At 37.2% G+C, this 19189-nt stretch overlaps 1 protein-coding gene across 3 annotated transcripts in view; it reads left to right on the top strand.

Moving 5' to 3' along the window:
- Window positions 1-19189, top strand: part of Plcb1 (phospholipase C beta 1) — a 710898-nt gene that overhangs the window by 444649 nt on the left and 247060 nt on the right. For 2 of the 3 annotated variants that reach the window (XM_005320485.4, XM_005320486.4), the window contains exon 4: window positions 11119-11256. In XM_005320485.4, coding sequence (XP_005320542.2) covers window positions 11119-11256 — 138 coding nt within the window. Of the gene's footprint in view, window positions 1-2648; window positions 2734-11118; window positions 11257-19189 lie in introns of those variants that run through there. The other variant, XM_078051429.1, reaches the window with a different exon arrangement.

Below are 19189 nucleotides of genomic sequence, written 5' to 3'. Positions count from 1 at the left end.
TAATGGCATCATAACTTTTCCTGGCTTGAACCATTCAATGGCTTATCTTGCTTAAGGGTTTAGAAAATGTCTTAATGAGAACAGCTCATACCTCCTTGAGTAGTATGGCCCTCTGTCTGTCTCTTGCATTTACCCACCTGACCTCTTCTAGTAGTTTAGACTTTTTCACACTTGCTACTCTTCCTCCTACCTTAGGGCATTCATATATGCTTTTCCGCTGCCGGAAATGCTTCTAACTACCCTCCCTCATCTTATTAAGACTCTTTCAGATTTTCCAAATTTCAGTTCATCAAGTAGTTCTTTAGGGAAGCTCTCCCTGACATCATTAATTATATTAGAGGTCCCTACCATACTCTCTTGCTCTTTTTAATGAGGCTCTTCGATTCTTTCAATGCCTATTTTCTTACCAGATTGTAAGCACCACCAAGGTGTATAGAATCCATTTTTGTTCACCAATGCAACTCCATCAACTTCACAATGACAGGTAAACAGTAGAGGCTTAAACACTTATTCAGTAGATGATTAAAGACTAGGAGTCAGATGCCTACAAAAACAAGAAAACTGATGAATCTTCTGTAAATGGGCCTTTGGGCACTGGTGCACAGGAGACTGTTCCCAGAGAAATAGATTCTTTCATCAGAAGAAAGTATAGTTATACTTTGGGAGTGCCCTAATTGTATTTCCCTTTAAGTTGATCTCCATTGTATTTTAACATATTAGTCCAAGACCCACCTCTACTGGAAGAGAGCCCATCCAGTACTGAGCTTTTCTTGGTTGTAGACTTTTGATGGCATCTGCTATTTTGTCACTTGAAATTGATCTGTTTGAATTGTGTATATCATCCTGATTCAATTTTGGGCAAATTACATGACTGTAGAAATTTGTCGACGCCTTTGATATTTTTTATTTTATTGGAGTACAGGTTTTCAAAATAATTTCTAATTGTTGTCTGTATTTCTGCAGTGTCTGTTGTGTTATTTCCTTTTTCATCACGTAAGTTAGTGATTTGAGTTTTCTCTTTATTAGCATTGCTAAGGGTCTACCAATTTTGTTTATTTTTTTCAAAGAACCAACTTTTTGTTCTGTCAATTTTTTTTTCAATTGTAAGAAACAATTGAAAAGCACCAATTGAAACAAAAGAATTGTTTCAATTTCATTGATTTCAGCTCTGATTTTAATTATTTCCTATCTTCTGCTGCTTTTGGTGTTGATTTTTTCTTCTTTTTCTAGGGCTTTGAGATGTAGTGTTAAATCATTTATTTGTTGACTGTTTTTTCTTTTAAGGAATGAACTCCATGCAATGAACTTTTGGAGCATGGGAGGAATAGATGAACTCTAGATAGGGCAGAGGGGTTGGAGGGCAAGGGGTAATTAATGATGGTGAAATGTAATGATCTTTACTATCCAAAGTACATGTATGAAGACATGAATTGGTGTGAATATTGTGTATATACAACCAGAGATATAAAAAATTGTTCTCTATATAGGTAATAAGAATAGCAATGCATTCTGCTGTCGTATATAAATTTTTAAAAAATTACAGAGAGAGAGAGAGAGAGAGAGAGAGAGAGAGAGAGAGAGAGAGAGAACCCATGAAGCTGGACTCTGCCCAGAAGGACCATACTTGGGGAATACTCAGTAGGATTCTCTTACATATCTCAGAGAATGCCTGAGAAAGAGAGATTTGTGACAGTCAGGCAATCCAATCATGAAGTAATCTTCCCAGAAGAAAAAAGCCAGAGGAGGGCTAAAACGGGAAAATTGATGCCTATGGAGATTTGAGGTAATTCTGTTTAAATTGAGGTTGCTCCCTGCTTCCTAGTAGCATAGATTCTCTCTTTAGGTCAAATTTTAACTTACAGATGCAACCAGTGATGTGCTCGAGCCAGTCTGTTCATGATAGATAATAGTTGAATGTTTGCTAAATTTGTGAGTGAAGATTGAACACAGACATTATTATAAACTAAATAATAGACACATTCAACCAAGTAAATGATATTAAAGACACCCTTAAAAAATACTTAAACTCATAACTTCCTAATTATGTTATTAAATGTTATTATTATATGTGATCTTGAGGCTCATTGTATCTTTTATAGCTGTACAGTTAAATGCTGTATGATTGTGTGCTACTACTAATCTCTTTCCAACTCCAAATTCAGTGGTGTCATGTGGATAACTTGAAATTGCTAATGGTGAGACTGTTCACCTCACAGACATCAGTAAATGCTAGAATTTAAGCTATAGCGGCTTTTATATTGTTTGTTTACTCGACTTTGGGGGTTTCAGTGTTTGGTTGTTTTTTTGCACCTTGTTTGTTCGTTCCTTTGAAAGCCTGTTGTTAAACATTTACCAGTATACCACAGGAGGCAACCTACTCATGGCCCAATGCAATCCATCATTTTGTACTTCACTGTTGAAATTACCTGGCAAATACTATGAAATCACTAGAATCTTCTAACTGGTATTTCACCAAAAAAAAGTGTTTATCGAAATCATTAAAAAGGTGGTGGTGAGAGAGTATGTGTGTTCTCCTAGCCCTACAATATATACTGCTATTTCTTGAGTAAATCATAATGTGTTTTTTTGTTTGTTTGTTTTAGTCAGCTTTTTCGCTGCTGTGACTAAAGGATCTGACCATAAACAACTATAGAGGAGGACGAGTTTATTTGAGGGCTCATGGTTTCAGAGGTCTTAGTCCATAGAAGGCCAGTTCCATTCCTTGGGCTCGAGGTGAGGCTGAACATCATGGCAGGGGAGGGAGGCAGAAGGAAGAGCTCACATCATGGTGACCAGGAGGCAGAGAGAAAGACTCCACTCACCAGATACAAATATATACCCAAAGACATCCCAATTCCCTTCTCTTCTAGCCACACCCAACCATTCAGTTAATTTTATCAGAATTAACTAATTGGGTTGAGACTTTTACAATCCAGTCATTTCTCCTCTGAATCTTTTTGCATTGTCTCACATGTGAACTTTTGGGGAACACCACATCTAAACTGTAGGTTTGCCATAAATGAATCATATAGCAAATTTGTGAGTAAATCAATGAGAGTCAAGAATTAGAATCATTGCATTCAATCTTTGACATTGGGATTGCTTGAATTCTCTTAATATGAAGCTGGGTAACATTACATTTCACCTAAATATATTTTATGTATTAAATGTCATCTTTTAATACGTGCTGGACCCAGTGGCTCACACCTGTAATTCTAGCAACTTGGGAGGCTGAGGCAGAAAGATTGTAAGATTGTGTCTGGCCTCCACAAAATAGAAAAATAAAAAGGTCTGGGGGATGTAATTGAGTGATGAGTGCCCCTGGCTTTAATCCTCAATACCAAAATAAGAAAACAAAAAGATGTATTTTTAGGAAGATGTAACAATACTTGACTTCTCAATTTCCAATGGATTTACAAAATCCCCTGGGAAAAAATTTGCTAGCAAAGAGAAAGGATGGCTGAAAAGAGGTGAATGGGGTTGGGGCTGTGGCTCAGAGGTAGAGCACTGGCCTACCATGCACGAGGCACTGGGTTTGATCCCCAGCACCATATACAAATAAAATAGAGATATTTAGTCCACCTATAACTAAAAAATAAATATTTTTTTTTAAAAAAAGAGGTGACTGGAGGAAAAAAATGCTTAAAAAGAACAAATGAAATTTGAGAACAAAGGAAAAAAACAATTGCCTAAAAATTTATCAGTACAGGTCAAAAATTAAAATGCAAAGAAGTTACTAATAATATCCTAGCTATACTTAATACTTTGGGAAAAAATTGTAAAATTAAGAGAACTTTACACTTCTTAAATTCCCTTTTTTAAATTCCCTGTTTAGAATTGTGAAAGTAATTCTGGTGATTCTTTTATAGCACAGGCATCATTAACCTGCCTAATCTTACTGAATAGTCACAATCATATAACTCTCTAGATGCTCTTTTCTCATTGAAAGTTGAGGTCTTAAAGATGACAGCTTCGGTCTTCAGGCATAAATGTTTTGATGGATTAATAGTAAGGAATTTTAGAAGACGGTTGCTTATTTCCGAAGAGAAGTGCACACACAAGAAATAGGACTTATTTAGATACTACTAGTTGTTCCTTATGAAAGTAGAAATCAAACCTCCTCAAGACTTTGAATTGTAAAGACCTTTATATCCCTGACATTCTGATGGCATGATACATTATTGATCTTTATATCTTATGGAATGTAGTTAATTCATATATATCTAGAGTTAGAAAACAGATGTAAATAAAAGAAACAAATATGAAAACCAAATATTTAATCAGAAAACAGATATAAATTGAAAATCAAATAATAGTTAATCTTAAATATCATAGAACCTTCAGCAAACACATGCATCTCTATTTAGACATTCATAGATAAATTATCCATCTACTTCAAACCCCTTCATTATTTGTATTGAATTGATGAGAAAATTTCCCTCCTTTTAACTTGCAAAAGCATTTGTAATTTTGAAAGTAGCAGCTAACATTTATCTCAATGCAATATTTCACGGCATCCTTAAAATAAGTAATCATGGTAGTCTCCACAAAAATATATTAATATTTCATGTGCATGAGGCACATATCAGTTTGCAGGTTTAATTTTGATCACCACACTAAAGCTTTAAGGCACACTGGCATTGCTATTATCATCTACCCTGTGCAGAAAGTCAAAATCTCAGATAGACTATGTTGCCTAAGTTTTAAAGCCAGTTAAATGGAAGAACTGGAAACTGAAAAGTTCTGGAAATGACTTCTCCTTTATCTCTCCTTAAACTCCCTTTCCCATGGTAGACTGAATTAAAGGAAATATATAATGCAAATGCATGTGTTTAAAATACATGTATTGATTGACAAATCTCAAAGTCATAAATACATATAATATATATATATGGGTGTATATATATATAATAAAATTTTCCAGTTCTTGTAAGAGATTAAATTATCCAATACATGCTCCTATGTTGTCTTTTATTTTCCAACTGTTGGTTTAGTCTTTGACTATTCAGTGTGTTAGATGCTGCTGTCAGCACTTAATGTATAATGATTCATTTATTTCCCATAATGCTCTTATTAAGGAGGCACTAGGATCATCATCATTTCACAGATGAGAAAACTGAGTCACAGAATGGTTAATGAAACTTTTTAAGATCACATTGCTTTAAATGACAGAGCCAACACTCAAAGCCAGAAAAGCAGAATGCACCTCCCTCCACAAGCCTACACACAGAGACACACACACACACAAAGATTTCCCAATAGAGGGAATATTGTTTGTGTTGGTCATTATTATGATCAGGCCTGCATTTTTTGACGTTTGATTTTAAATTATGCTCTGAGTTTCTAGAAGTTCCCTTGGCAACATCTAACTGTAGTAAAGTACCATGGTAGGAAGCATATGTTTTTACAAAATGGGGAGAAAAAAATCTCACGAGTCAGGAAGATGAGGCAAAATCATGAAAAGTATGTGTATATTCTTTTAACAAACACATATCATTATTCTTCTTCTAAAGCTTGGGCAGGTAGATATTTAAAATTACCTAGAAGTACTGGCCTCAACTGAAGGCTGAAGAGGGCTCTAGTGTTTTGCCATCTATTGGGAATTTAAATGTGAAGGAACATATGACCCCTAATTTTGTTCTTTGCACATGTCATTCCCCCTAGGGCATGTGGGTTTTACGCATTCACTGCAGAGGTGCATAGGAATTTTGCTGGCAGTCAGGTGGTTACATATGTAAAGACTGCAGAAGAGGGTGGAGAGAGTTTAAAACATGAGTGACAAGCTATCAATACTTTAGAATTTTAAAGTTTGACAAACACTGACAACATAATGAGGGGAAAGCTAACCACTTTCTCCATTTACTTAAAAAAAAACTGCTATATACTTCATGCACTTTTACTTTCAATAAGGATGATTGTACAAACGATAATTAAACTTGACCATTTAGCTTCCATTCTTTCCTAGGAAAGCAACTAGTGTCATCAGACCTTATTTTTTTTTTTCGTCTTTTAATTTAGCATATGGATTATTTTATGTTTTTAATGAACTGCCTAAAATACTACTTCAGGAGATGACTCGGATGGATGCTCATTTATTTTTTATTCTGCCAATTGAAACACTTGCCTATTTTTATACGGATCCCACTTAAGTATAGTTAAGAATCTATCTTTTTTATTTCTGATTGTCTTACAGAGAGTTAATGGAAAGACTTTCATATAAATTGTGGATTAAAGTTGCATCCAGAAAATGGTAATACAGATAGAGAATATTGTATTATAAGCTAAGAAAAAATACTCTGCTGGGCCCAGGGGCACATGCCTGTAATCCCAGCTGCTGGGGAGGCTGAGGTAGGAAGATCACAACTATGAAGCCAGTCTTGGTAACTCAGCAAGATCCTGTACCAAAATTCAAATTTTTAAAAAGGGCTGGGGATGTAGTTCAGTTGTAGGAACCCCTATGTTCAATCCCCAGTAATGTACACATACACACACACACACACACACACACACACACACAGATTTATCCTAACAAATTTTTAATATGCTTAATATCCAAAAAAGGTACATTTCATGATATTTTATACAAATAAAATAGCTTTTTTTTAAAAGTCAAATTAAGGAGGGTGGGTTCAAACTGGCATTTAACACTTATTGAACAAGCATTCCTTAGCTAGTGTTTATTCTTTCCATCAATCTCTAATGTGTTAAGTTGTATATTATAATTACAGAAACGTGCAGTAATTGAGTCCTCCATTCTTAAGTGGAGAACCATCTATACTTTCTTTAGTTACATAGGAATGGCAAACACTAGTGAGTAAACTCAACTCTTTTTGCAAAGGTCATGAAGTAATTCAATCATGAATCCTGATCATTGAGAGAAAATGAATTTACTTAGTCTCTATTTTGAAACTCTTATGGGAATAGAGATTATCTAGGATTTAACTTTAAAAGTGGAGTTAAATTAGAACTGCCAGAATTCCTAGTTGGTCTGATTAATTTTAACTGTGGAGATACATGTAGTATATTCTCTGCCAAAAGCAACCCTTGAATGACAGATAGGGGGAAAGCAGAAAATTCCAAGTTGGCTTCACCTCTTACTTATTTCTGAGTTATATGCTTTGGTGTTCTTCAACTTGAAATGCATGTTTTTGCAGAGTTGTGGAGATAGCTCATTTTTTTCTATTTTTATTTATTTGTTTTTAATGTCCACAGCATTTATGTCAATTGTAGAGCCAAAGAGATGCATTTTTAATATCCACAGCATTTATGTCAATTGTAGGGACAGAGAGATGCATTTACTTCTGCTAGTAACCTAGGTAGGTAACTCCTTCTCTGGAAGTTTATTGGCAGGTTCAATCATCAAAATTCATGCAGACATAAAAGCGCTTGATAGAATAGATTTTAGGGACACGGTAGTTCACAGGAAAACTGTCTATAGGCCTTTGTTATTGTTGCTATTCTGATTTTGTTTGTTTGTGTTTGGAAGATGGCCACTCATTTTTTTTAGATCTGAGATTGCTTCAGAAATGATGAATTTTTAGACATCTGTATCCGTTAAATTCTTTCCATCTGTAAGGTCCTCCAAATGTGCTTTTGCAGTTCATCATTCCAGATAATTCCCTTTGTGTATTCTCTGATGATCTGAAAATGGCTAAGAACAACTTTTGGCACTGGAAGAAATGAATATCATTTTCATTATACCCTTCACATGTCAATGATGCTCAAATAGGAACTGTGTTTGAAATTTGAAAAAGTATTAGTACAGGTAAAAAGAAAAATTAAATTGTTACTTAAAGAAGAATTCTGACATAACCAAGTTTGTTGTTTATATAAATGAAATAGATGAAAAAAAAGACATAATGTTAAACAATCAATGGTAGGAAAATAGTTAAATATAGTTCTGAATTAGCGTACTCCATGAGGAAACACAGACTTGATGTTATATATTCTAAATCATTTACCTTGAATTATTTCATTGTATCCAGAGCTACATGATTTAAAAATATCTTTTCTCTTGAGAAGATTTTTCTCAAATCTCACTGTTCCTCTGACTCATGCTCAGTAATCCTTTTTAAATCTTTATGGTATACCTGAGCACAGTGGTGCAAGCCTATATTTCTAGCAACTCAGGAGACTGGGCAGGAGGATCACAAGTTCGAGGTCAACCTTAGCAATTTAGAGTGACCCTGTCTCAAAATACAAAATTAAAAGACTGAGGATGTGGAATGTGGCTTAGTGGTAGAATGCCCCTGGGTTCAATCCCTGGTACTAAAACCAAACAAAACAAAAATATGTGATATAATCATCCTAGAAGTACAGACTTATATACAATTGAATCCCCAACTTCCTACACCTCCGATTCAGTCATCAGCTCCATTTTACCAGCCTGCTTCATTACTTCTCAGTACTTTACTATAAACTTCTAATTTCATAAATGCTGAGAGTCTTTTTAAATATACCTGTACAACCATTAGTGGGAAAACTGTACAAAATTGCCACCAAGAGTTGATCATCTTTCTTATTAATTCTTGTTGACTGTATATAATATTGTTAGGAACAGTGTGGATTTCAGCTCTTTTCCAGAATTCTTTTCTATTAAGGGCACTCCCTCCAGGTGATTTCTACTGTTTTTTAGTTCCTATATGATAATTCAAGTGAACCTGTAACCCTCACAATTTTTCCCCGAAATGCTGAAAACTAGAACTCTTTAGGTAGTCAACTATTTGAGAACAAGTGTTTTTTTTTTGTTAATGTTTTGATTTTTTTTTTCTTTTGGTGTGTTTGATGCTAGGAATTGAACCCAGGGCAGTGCACTTTCAAGGCAAAGCACTCTACCACTCAGCCCTCAGCCCTTTCTTGTTTTGACACAGATCTCATTATGTTGATCAGGCTGGCCTTGAATTCACAAGCACTCTGCCTCCATCTTCCAAATAGCTGGATTACCAGCATGTATCACCAGGCCCTGCTAGCAAAAGTGTTTTGAATGGACATGAGAATTACTAAAGTAATAGTGACTTAATAGAAAATGCTTAGGACAACAAAAGACAGAGGGTAATTCTCATGGCCCTCACTGAAAGGAAAAGGAGTTCAAAGTACAGAGCCTATTTATACCCAAATATTTCCCCATTAAATGTTACAGAAGTAGAGATATTGATGGACTGTGTAATCACTGACTTAAAACTTGTGATTTATAATTACAAGTTTCGATGGTTCCAGATAATTATTTTTCTTTTCCAAGTATACAAAAAGGAAAAAAGAAAGAAAAATTCTAAGTGTCGATCAAGCATGTTTTCGCTCTACCCTTGCCTCAATGGTGTTCAAAAATTGCAGTGCAATTAATCATTTCACAAAACAGCTGGTATACTTGTTTAATTAGCCTTTGCAAAATGATTATTCTTCCCGAACATTCTCCTTTAATCTTTCATTAATGCTAGGGTGTTAAAAAAAATTTCCCTTCTTTGCTTTTACTGTTTATTCCATAAAACTTTTACTAAACACCTTTTCTGGGTCATGAAAATTGATGCTTTTGGGTAGCTTTTGATCTTTCTGGGAGGCCTAATTTACTTGATAAGCTCTCAACCTGTTAGTCCAGTTGAAATTTCAGTTATATTGGGCAAAGCTTTGAAATGGGGTTTTCTCACTTCATAACTTACCTGAAAATGTTCCTCTTTGTGCAGCGAAACAGAGAAAAAAAGTTTTATTAACTAAAGAGAGAATTAATGGCACCAAATAAAGTAACTCAGCTGGAAAGACTTTGTTTACTTTCTTGGTTTTTCAATTCCGCTATTTCTTTGTAAGGACGGTCTATATAAAATAAACCTCAAAAGGGAGGTCAGAATAACCAGTCTCAGTAATCAGGCCCTGTTGGCCTGGCATTTAGCTAAATAAATAAGAATTCAAGTTTATTCCTTGTTCAGAAGCTGGCAGCAAATTTGCTAAGTGATTGATTTGATGCTAATTTTCTGCATGGACTGAGAAGTCCTTTAGGGCCCGTCCTGCGGGAGGAAAATAAATCCAGCCAAGTTGACTAAGCCCTATTTTAGGTTTTATTTTGAGTTCTGAAAGTTTGGAAACTTCCCTTTCCCAGAAAGGCTGTATCACCAAGGGATTCTCACTTATGATGTTCCAAAGAATGCAACTTGCTCTGAAAAGATGGCAGAAGTTCCCTGCATTCCAAATCCCAGAACATTCTGAGGATAGCATTTCAATTAACCTATTCATGACAGGTGCTGTCATTTTCTACACTGTCATGGCCTATCTCTTGACATCTTTACTCAGTGTCAGATTCTAAGAGCCGAGGCTAAGTTTCTGCCCCAGCCCTAGATGGCATTATGTTACGATCCTAAATACCTGAGATAAACAAATTATAAAAGAGAAAAGGCTTATTTGGGGTTACAGTTTGAGAAATTTCAGTCCATGATCAGGGAGACTTACTATTTTCAGTCCTCTGGCAAGAGATGGGCAGCACATCGTGGTAGGAGCATGTAGCATAGCAAACTATTCACCTCATGACCAGGAAGTGAAAAAAACAGACAGGAAGAGGAGGAGCCAAGACCCCAATATGTCCTTCAAGGCAGACCTCCAATGACCTAAGATCACCAAGTTCCACCTCTTAAAGTTCCTGCCATCTCCTAATAGTGCCAAGCTAGTAAATAAGTCTTTAACACACGTGAGCTTCTGGGGGACATTTAAGATCCAACCTATAGCAGGCATAATGATGAATTTTGATACCACAAGAACTACCTTCTTTGTCTCAATATGTCCATGAATCAAGGAATGAGGTAGAGTTTTCTCATTTCAATATGCAATTCATGGGATGATTGGAGGGAATAAAGGGATAATTATGACACATAAATATTTTGCTGAATGGCAGTATGACAGAAAGGACACTTTAGTGAAGGACCATAGGTCTTGAGCCAGAAATTCTCTTTCCACAAACAGTCGGGGCAAGTTGCTTCTAGGCCACTGGAGGTGGAGGCCTTCACTTCCAACCATTTTCAATTAAGAATAAAAGGCAACTTTGTTTTGAAGTCTTTCTGGCTTTAATTGTTTGAGGTTATGCTGTCATTTTGGAATCTCTATTTATAAACTAAATTTTTTTTCAACATTTATTACCAGGATCCAAAATTACGTGAACTTCTGGATGTGGGGAACATTGGGCGCTTGGAGCATCGGATGATAACAGTGGTGTACGGGCCAGACCTAGTTAATATCTCCCATTTGAATCTCGTGGCTTTCCAAGAAGAAGTAGCCAAGGTACAGTAGCTGGAAACCTCTGAAGCTCTCTTCTCAATGTTAATTCTTATGATATTGTACTAATACCTATGAAAGACTTTGAATGTTTGTCATACTTAACTTGTGCTAAAATTCCAAGTAACTATAAATCAGTCATCAAGTATAAGTGTAATTAAACACTTTCCAATAATTATATGTATTTTGAATTATGGGCTTTTTTTTTCCACTAGGAGAAAAACACCTGATATAATTCCTTTGCAAAATAAAATAGTAGATAAAACCACATTCCATTTCACCTATCCCAAGTTATTATCGCAGATTCCTTCTTGTTTTATCTAACTCTACTTCCATTTCAACTCTCTCCTTGAGGGCAGGCAACTTTAATACCTTCTTAAATTCTTTGTCCCTGAACAACACATAGCCTACCACCATTTATATAGTATTAATTCAATTAAAATGGGAGAGAAGAAAAAAACACAAAATTTTAAATAACTGTACTTATTAGACTCTGGACTAGGAAGGTGAATTAGATACACCCTGTCCATTAAGAAACTGCTATTCTACTAAGATAAAGGGTCTTTCAGATAATATAGAAATACCTGGAATATAAGTACAATACAGCAAACAAGAAGCTGGACCCAGGAGTGATACTTTCTCTAGAAATGCCCAAAGGCCTTTAAAATATGTATGTGTACGTATACCTATACATACATATGTACGCACATAAGTACATGTATACATACACACACATACACACAGTAGTGAATGTATTTAAAGAGCTTTCTTTTTCCATGTTCATATTTTATGGAATGCTAGTTATGATCCTTGTCCTTCCTACAAATTCCTTCAAGGGTTGAGAAGATAAGTAGGAATACTTTGAAGGATACGTATCTTATAGGTGCCCTTATAGGGTATCTCAGGTCACAGATCACAGTAGCAGGGTCACTCCAGGGCAGTGTGTATTGTTTGGGCATTATGATCTATAATTTCCTAATCCTCAGTGTTCTGACAACTTTATGAGCTACACCGGATATACTAGCCTGACCTTTAATTCGTTAATTATTATTGGCAGGGGTTTATTTCCAATATTTACATTACATTGACTTTAATTCTTACAGCAGAATGAATAAAATGCCATCCAGTTTTAATTCTCTAAGGTATTTAGAAATTCTCTCCAAGTGTGTTCAAACCTAATCTGTTTTCTCTGACAAATGACCAAGTTACCCATTTACTTCTATTGCATAATTTACACTTGGAGACATTTCCGTTCAATGGAACTTTATGTGTGTGTCAGCATTGTGCTTGTCTTGCTCTAGTTATTCTAGTGTCCCACTGTTACCTTTTTTGAATTTATATACTTCATTTCTCAATGTATGGATGGGTCCTTAGACAAATGGATGAATATAAGCAAATGCTAAAAATTTGAAAAATATTTTTTAAATTGCTTTTTCCAAACACAATCATATTCCCATTCAAAAAAAAATCACCAATTTATGAGATTCACTAAATCTCAAGTTAAAACATTCATTAAATGATAGTGACTTTCAGGGAGGTTTTTAATAACAACAAATATAGGTTTTTATATTTTATCTCAATCTGTATATCTTAAATTGCATTAAACCTTTCTACAGATATATTTAAAATATATCTAATTTTCTCCTCTCTGTAGTTCCCACCCACTAATTTTCTGTAAGGGGGTTTTGATTTCTGAGACCTGTAATATTTCCCATCAGTACTATTTTTATAAAGATTTTTCCAGCAGCTAGTTGAAGTTCTTGGTATAATTAATGAAGTCATGGAGCATGTTTTGACTTCCCTGGCTGTAATATTCTTAGGGTATTTTCCCCCACTGAAATTGCTAGGCCAGAAAGTTAAAATTTGTAAGCACCATGTTATTCTTGAAATTCATTATTCATATTTCTAATTGTTAGTATGATCTCAGAAGATCATATCTTCTTTTTAATTTCTGGGGACAGTGTATATTGTGCCTAGTGCAGGGCCAGTATTCAAGTCTTGTTTTATTGTATGGAAAGGCCAACAGAAGTCCACTGTAACAGCTTGGATCTGGAATGTCTCTCATAGGCTTATGTGTTGAAGGCTTGGTCCCTAATGCATTACTGCTCAGAAGTGGGGGCTTTGGGGAAGTGAATGCTCCATGATTCATAGCTCAGTGTTCTACTGGGACATGGTGGAAATTGTAGGGAGTAGAATCTAGTTAAAGGGATTGGGTTCTTGGGGACATGCCCTTAGAAACTATATCTTGTCTCGAGCCCTTCCTCCTGCCCGCTCTTTCTCTCTCTCTTTCCCTCTCCCTCTCCTTCTTTCTCTTTTCTAGCCACCATGAGGTGAGCAGCTTTGCCTAGACTCAGGTTTTCCCCATGATATTCTGCCTCATCTCAGCAATAGAGCCAGCTGATCATGGACCTCTGAAGCCATGAGCCAAAATAAATCTTTCCTCCCTTAAGTTATTGTTTTAGTCAGCTTCTTCATTGCTGTGACCTGAAGAACTGACAAAAACATGAACAGTTTTAAGGAGGAAAAGATTATTTGGGGGCTCAGGATTTCAGAGGTCTCAGTTCATGGACACCAGCTTCATTACTTGGGGCTCATGGTAAAGTAGCCCATCGTGGTGGAAGAGGGTGGTGAAGGGAAGGGCTCAAGACATCACAGGAAGGAGAGAGAAAGAAGGAGGTGGGGAGAGACTCCACTCACCAGATAAAAAAATATAAACCCCAAAAGCACATCACCAAGGACCCCCATCCTCCAATCACACCTTACCTGCCTTCTGTTCCCTCTCAGTTCATTCCTATCAGGGGATTAATTCACTGATTAGGTTAAGGCTCTCATAACTCAATCATTTCACCTCTAATTCTTCTTGCATTGTCTCACACATGAGCTTTTGGGAACACCTAATATCTAAACCAAAACAGTTATTTTCTCAGGTATTTTGTCACAGTAATGGAAAGCTAAAAAACCTAAACTCCTGTAAAAGTTAAACATCTCCAGAAGAGATTGTACACAAACAGATTTGTCTCATTTTTCATTCATTCAACACACATTTGTTGGGTGGGTGCCTTGTCTGTTTCAGCCACAATTCTAGGGTTAGGGACACTTCAGTGAAGAAAACTAATCCCTTATGGGCCTATATTCTTGAAGAAGAAAAAACAGATAATTCATAATAAAGTTTTGAACATATCATATCTTAGATGGAGGACTGTGTGGAAGAATAGAGGAGAACAAGGAATGTGTATATAGGAGAAAAAATTACTTCTTTATGGGCTGGTCAGAGAAAATGAAAATCTGAGGAAAGTTGCTCAGCTGCCACAATATCATAGATCTCCGAGAATTCTCCTGTATCAATGAGAAATTTAAACTAGAACTGAGACTTAAATTTTCCCAAAGATGTGATTCTAGATTCACATGCCATTTTGTTCTTTCCTGAACCACTTGAAATTGAATTTTTAATTTATACTTTAAGACAAGTGAATCCTTTAAGAGACAGATATGAAGGGGAAACTGTCTTTCATTGTCTTCTTCTGTAATTGAACTCTGAACATAGTGTCCCTGGCAATTACACTTTTGTTACACAGCATGATTTGCCAGCCCTTCTCTACCCTGACAACCAGGCTCATCTGCTTCCTTGGCGGAGGGTGGGTGTCTCCCTTGAATGTAAGTGGTTTGTTTTCCATTCTCCCTGCCACCTTGGTTACCCTGAGAACCGGTGGGTATGCTGTGCTTGTGACCACGTGCAACTCCCAGACACCTCCCTGGGGTGCTCTCCAGAACTGCAGGGGAGGTGGTGAATGCCCCCTAGAGTCCTTTCCTCTCCTGTCCTTGGTTGCCAATGGTCCTCCACTTACTGCTATATGATTTATGGTAGGATTGGAGAGGCAGCAGCAGAAGAAGGGAAAAATAGGGAAAGAGGGGATAAAATAAGCTCCATGATAACATGGCTGCCTCATGATCTCAGGGAAGAGGACAGAGATGAAGCCCGGGCAAGGTATTCTTGAGAGGACACAACAGAGTTGCTGGACTACTTCCCTGTTGTCTCCATGACTGAGTTTTCCTTGAAAACCCCACAATGCCAGTCACTAGCCTCTTTCAGGGGGGCTTCTCTGCTAACTACAGTTACTTTCCTCATGGCTCCTGCTCATCCTATTCCAGTGCAGACCCTGGACCTACAACTCCTACACCTTCAATTGGGCTATCTTAAGTATCAATTTATCATAGAGTCTTGTCCTCTAATTTTTTCCAGTGTCTTAAACAAACATTTAGTCCTCCAAATTTTGGCCCAGTCTCCACTGAGATTCCTCACCAACAAGGGGTGCTGATGTACTCCATCCCCATACCACCACCCCCTGTGTATCTGTCAGTTAACTCCTAGGACAGAATAAGGCCCAAATTCTCAGAGGCTGTATGGGCTATCTTCAGGGTGGTTGGCATACATTCTTACAGGACCTCACGTGTTGGTAATAACTGCATTGCATTGCACAGAGGTAAGGCAGAAGGGATTTGGAGGAATTGTAGCAACCTCATTCTGCTCCTACCAACTGTTGTCTCAGAGCAATATGTAGGAAACTTAAGCATGGATAAGAATAGCCTGAGTGGCTTATTAAAAACTCTGTGTTAGGCTCAAGCTCCAGCAGGTCTGGGATGAAGCCTGAGCAATTGCATCTCAAACAAACAAGTTCCAAGATGGTGCCAATACTGCAGGTATTATATGACACTGTACCCTGAGGATCTCTTCCTTAGAGAAGTGTGGGCTCAGTGTTGCCAGGTCTTTGGGTTTTCATCTAAAAGGAGATGAAGAATCCACATGAAATATTAAATATTAGCAAAAATTGTCTTTAGCACGTGAGCCAACCAAAACATAACTATGGACTGAATATGACATATGGGCTTCCATTTGGCAGCTTTTGGGTCTAGATACTTATTCAGAATGGAAAACGTTGTCTTAAATGAAGTCTCAAAACCACCGAGCACAACGGAGAAAGCATGGAATGCTGTTTTGCAGAGTAGAATCAGCATCCCCAGCACATTCCTGCGTGCTCTCACTTCCAAACCCCTCCTGGAGTCCTCTGGGTGCCTAAGATGCATGACCTCTCTGCATGACATTTTTTCATTTTTGAAGAAACAGTGGTCACTGTGGGAATTTTTCAAAAGTTTAATCATGGTCATTTATCTGTGTCTCTGACTGGCTCATGTGCGTAACCATATCATCTCCATGCCCTAGAGAGGGAAAGGAGACAGGATGCTCTAAAAAGAAAACCTCTTAGATCCTCTAGTCTCCATTTTTATATATGCAACTTAAAAAATAAAGAATAGAGAAGACAAATCGTGACTTAAGCAGGCCAAATATAAAAGTCAAGAAGAACACAAACCAAGACAGTGTCCTACAAGCTCATCTTTCAGCCCCTTCATTAAACAAATGCAAACCAAGTCTTTGAGAGATTGATGCTGGGGGAGACCAACAATGGCTGGGCTCTCACTGCAGATCATAATTGCTGCAAATGAAATATCTCCCCCTGCAAGACCTCAGTTTTTGCTTTTAATATGAATCCTGAGGGGAACTCTAGGAAGGAACACAGTAAAGGGAAGAGAAAGAGTCTGTAAATCATAAATCTGAGCTGCACTCTTCTAACTAATGTATGTGAGCCTTCAAGCCCCTCGATAGTGTGGGCACATTATTCATCCATGAAACAGGGAGCTTGGATTTGTTTACTCCTGTGTTTATTTAACAAAATATTATCAAGCTCTCTATAAAGTGCCAAGTTCTGTTCTAAATGCTGGGGTTAAAGCAGTGAATAAAACAGACAAGGCCCTTTCCCTTGTGGTGCATACATTCTAGTGAGGGGGAGACAATAAATAACACAAATAAGTGAGTCATGTGAAGTATCAGGAGGAAATCAGTGATGTCAACAAAAAATGAAGTGGTGGTGGGATTTCTGGGGAAGGGACACTGAATAGGATGGTCAATTCAGTTATCTCCAAAAAGGTGACACTTAGGCCTGAAGTGGGTAAGAGAGCAAGCCATGAGGATATATGGAGAGAGAATATTCCATATAAAGGGAACAGCAAGTGCAAAGGTCCTGAGGCAAGAATTGTCTGGTGTGTTTAGGAACCGCAAAGGAAAAGTGTGGCAGAAGCAGAGTGAGCAAGATTGAGAGAAAATAGTAGCAGTGGGGATTGAACAGGCAAGGGAAATTGATTTCTATAGAGTAGTGTAGGGTTTGGAAGGACTTTGTTTTTTTATTATGAGTGAGTCAGAAGCCACTAGAGGGTTTTGAACTGAGAACAGAGATGATCTGACTTAACATTTAATCAATAAGGGACTGCAAAGGGAGGAACAATAGTGAAAACAAGCAGATAATTTAGGAAATTATATATTTTAAGTGAGTGGCTACTGACTTCAACCAAGGTAGAGCTGTGGAGATGAAAAGGAGTCCAAATATATGTCTCTGCTGCTCTTTATATCAAAATAAAATATCTAGACATGTATAGATACATACGTGCATATATGTGTGTGTGTGTGTGTGTGTGTGTGTTTATATATATACATTTAAAGGTAAAACTGACACCATCTTCTTATGTTCTACATATTGCCTGGGAGAGAAAATTAAATCAAAGGTATCATCAGAATTTTGGCCCAAATGTCAGGAAAGATAGAAATATTACTTACTGACATGGATAAATTTTAATCTACAATATCTAGTAAATTTTTACTTGGAGGTATGTAGCCCTTTTGGTCATGTTCAAACTCAGTTCAAACTCAGTTCAGTTCACTTTTGGCTATTATTGTATATTCAAGTGGAGACATTGAGTAGGCAGTTGATTATATGGGCCTGGAGTCAAGCGCCAAATATAATATATAAGTCTGGGAATCATTGGGTATTTCATAGTATTAACAAGTCAAAAATAAGTATCTGTTATGAAATAGTATTAATAAAATGGAGGAGATCAACGAGGAAGTGACCCTAGATGGAGAACATGTCCCAGGTTTGAGTCTTGAACACTCCATCCTTGAGGGATAAGCAAGAATCGGAAAAAGATAAGGTCCACAGGAAGCGACCCAGCAAACCTTTGTCAGTTGAAGTCAGGTGAAGACAGTATTTCAAGGAGACAAGAGTGATTCTGCTGCTCCTAGTTGAGCTAAGATGAAGGCTCAAGGTTGGCAATTGGCTCTAATGATGCAAAGGCCTCCTCTGTCCTTCCTTATTAGAGCAACTTGAGAGGAGTGTAGGGACCAAGCCCTGAGTGGAATGGGTGCTGGCAACACTGCGGGAAACAAGAGATCAAAAGACATTGCTGTTTTGAGAAGTTTTGATATAAAGAGCATGAGAGATGTGGGAAAGCAGCTGGAAGGGGAAGTGAGTCAAGAGGTGGTTTTTAAGGCGTGAGTGACAATAGCATGTTTATAGACTGGTGGGAAGGATCCCATAGAAGGAAACCAAATGCTGATCCAGGGAAGTAGAAGCGTTGGAGCCTGAGTAGGCAAGAGCAGTAGAATTTAGTACAGGCTTAGTAAATTACAACCCAGGGGCCATGTTTAGTTTGTTACCTATTTTTTGTTTGTTTGTTTTGGGTATCAGGAATTGAATCCAGGGACTCTTAACCACTGAGTCACACCCCCAGCCCTTTTTATATTTTATTTTGAGATCCTGCCTCGCTAAGTTGCTTAGGGCTTGCTGAATTGCTGAGGCTGGCTTTGTACTCATGATCCTCCTGCCTCAGCCTCCCAAGATGCTGAGATTACAGGTGTGCCCGACCACACTAAACCTACTACCTGTTTTTATAAATAAAGTTTTATTGGAACACAACAATGTGTTCCAATAATGTCTGATCCTTACACGAAAAACAGTATTTCAATTCCATCCTGCATAGAGGGCCTGGGCTTAGCCATGAGCGGTGGAACTCTCATCCAGAAGAGGGTGAGTGAAGTACATTGATCAAAATG

Source organism: Ictidomys tridecemlineatus, chromosome 5, assembly GCF_052094955.1.
Source record: "Ictidomys tridecemlineatus isolate mIctTri1 chromosome 5, mIctTri1.hap1, whole genome shotgun sequence".
NCBI classification, from domain to species: Eukaryota; Metazoa; Chordata; class Mammalia; order Rodentia; family Sciuridae; genus Ictidomys; species Ictidomys tridecemlineatus.
The sequence above is the reverse complement of the archived record's forward strand: the minus strand, read 5'-3'. Positions and strand labels throughout refer to the sequence as shown.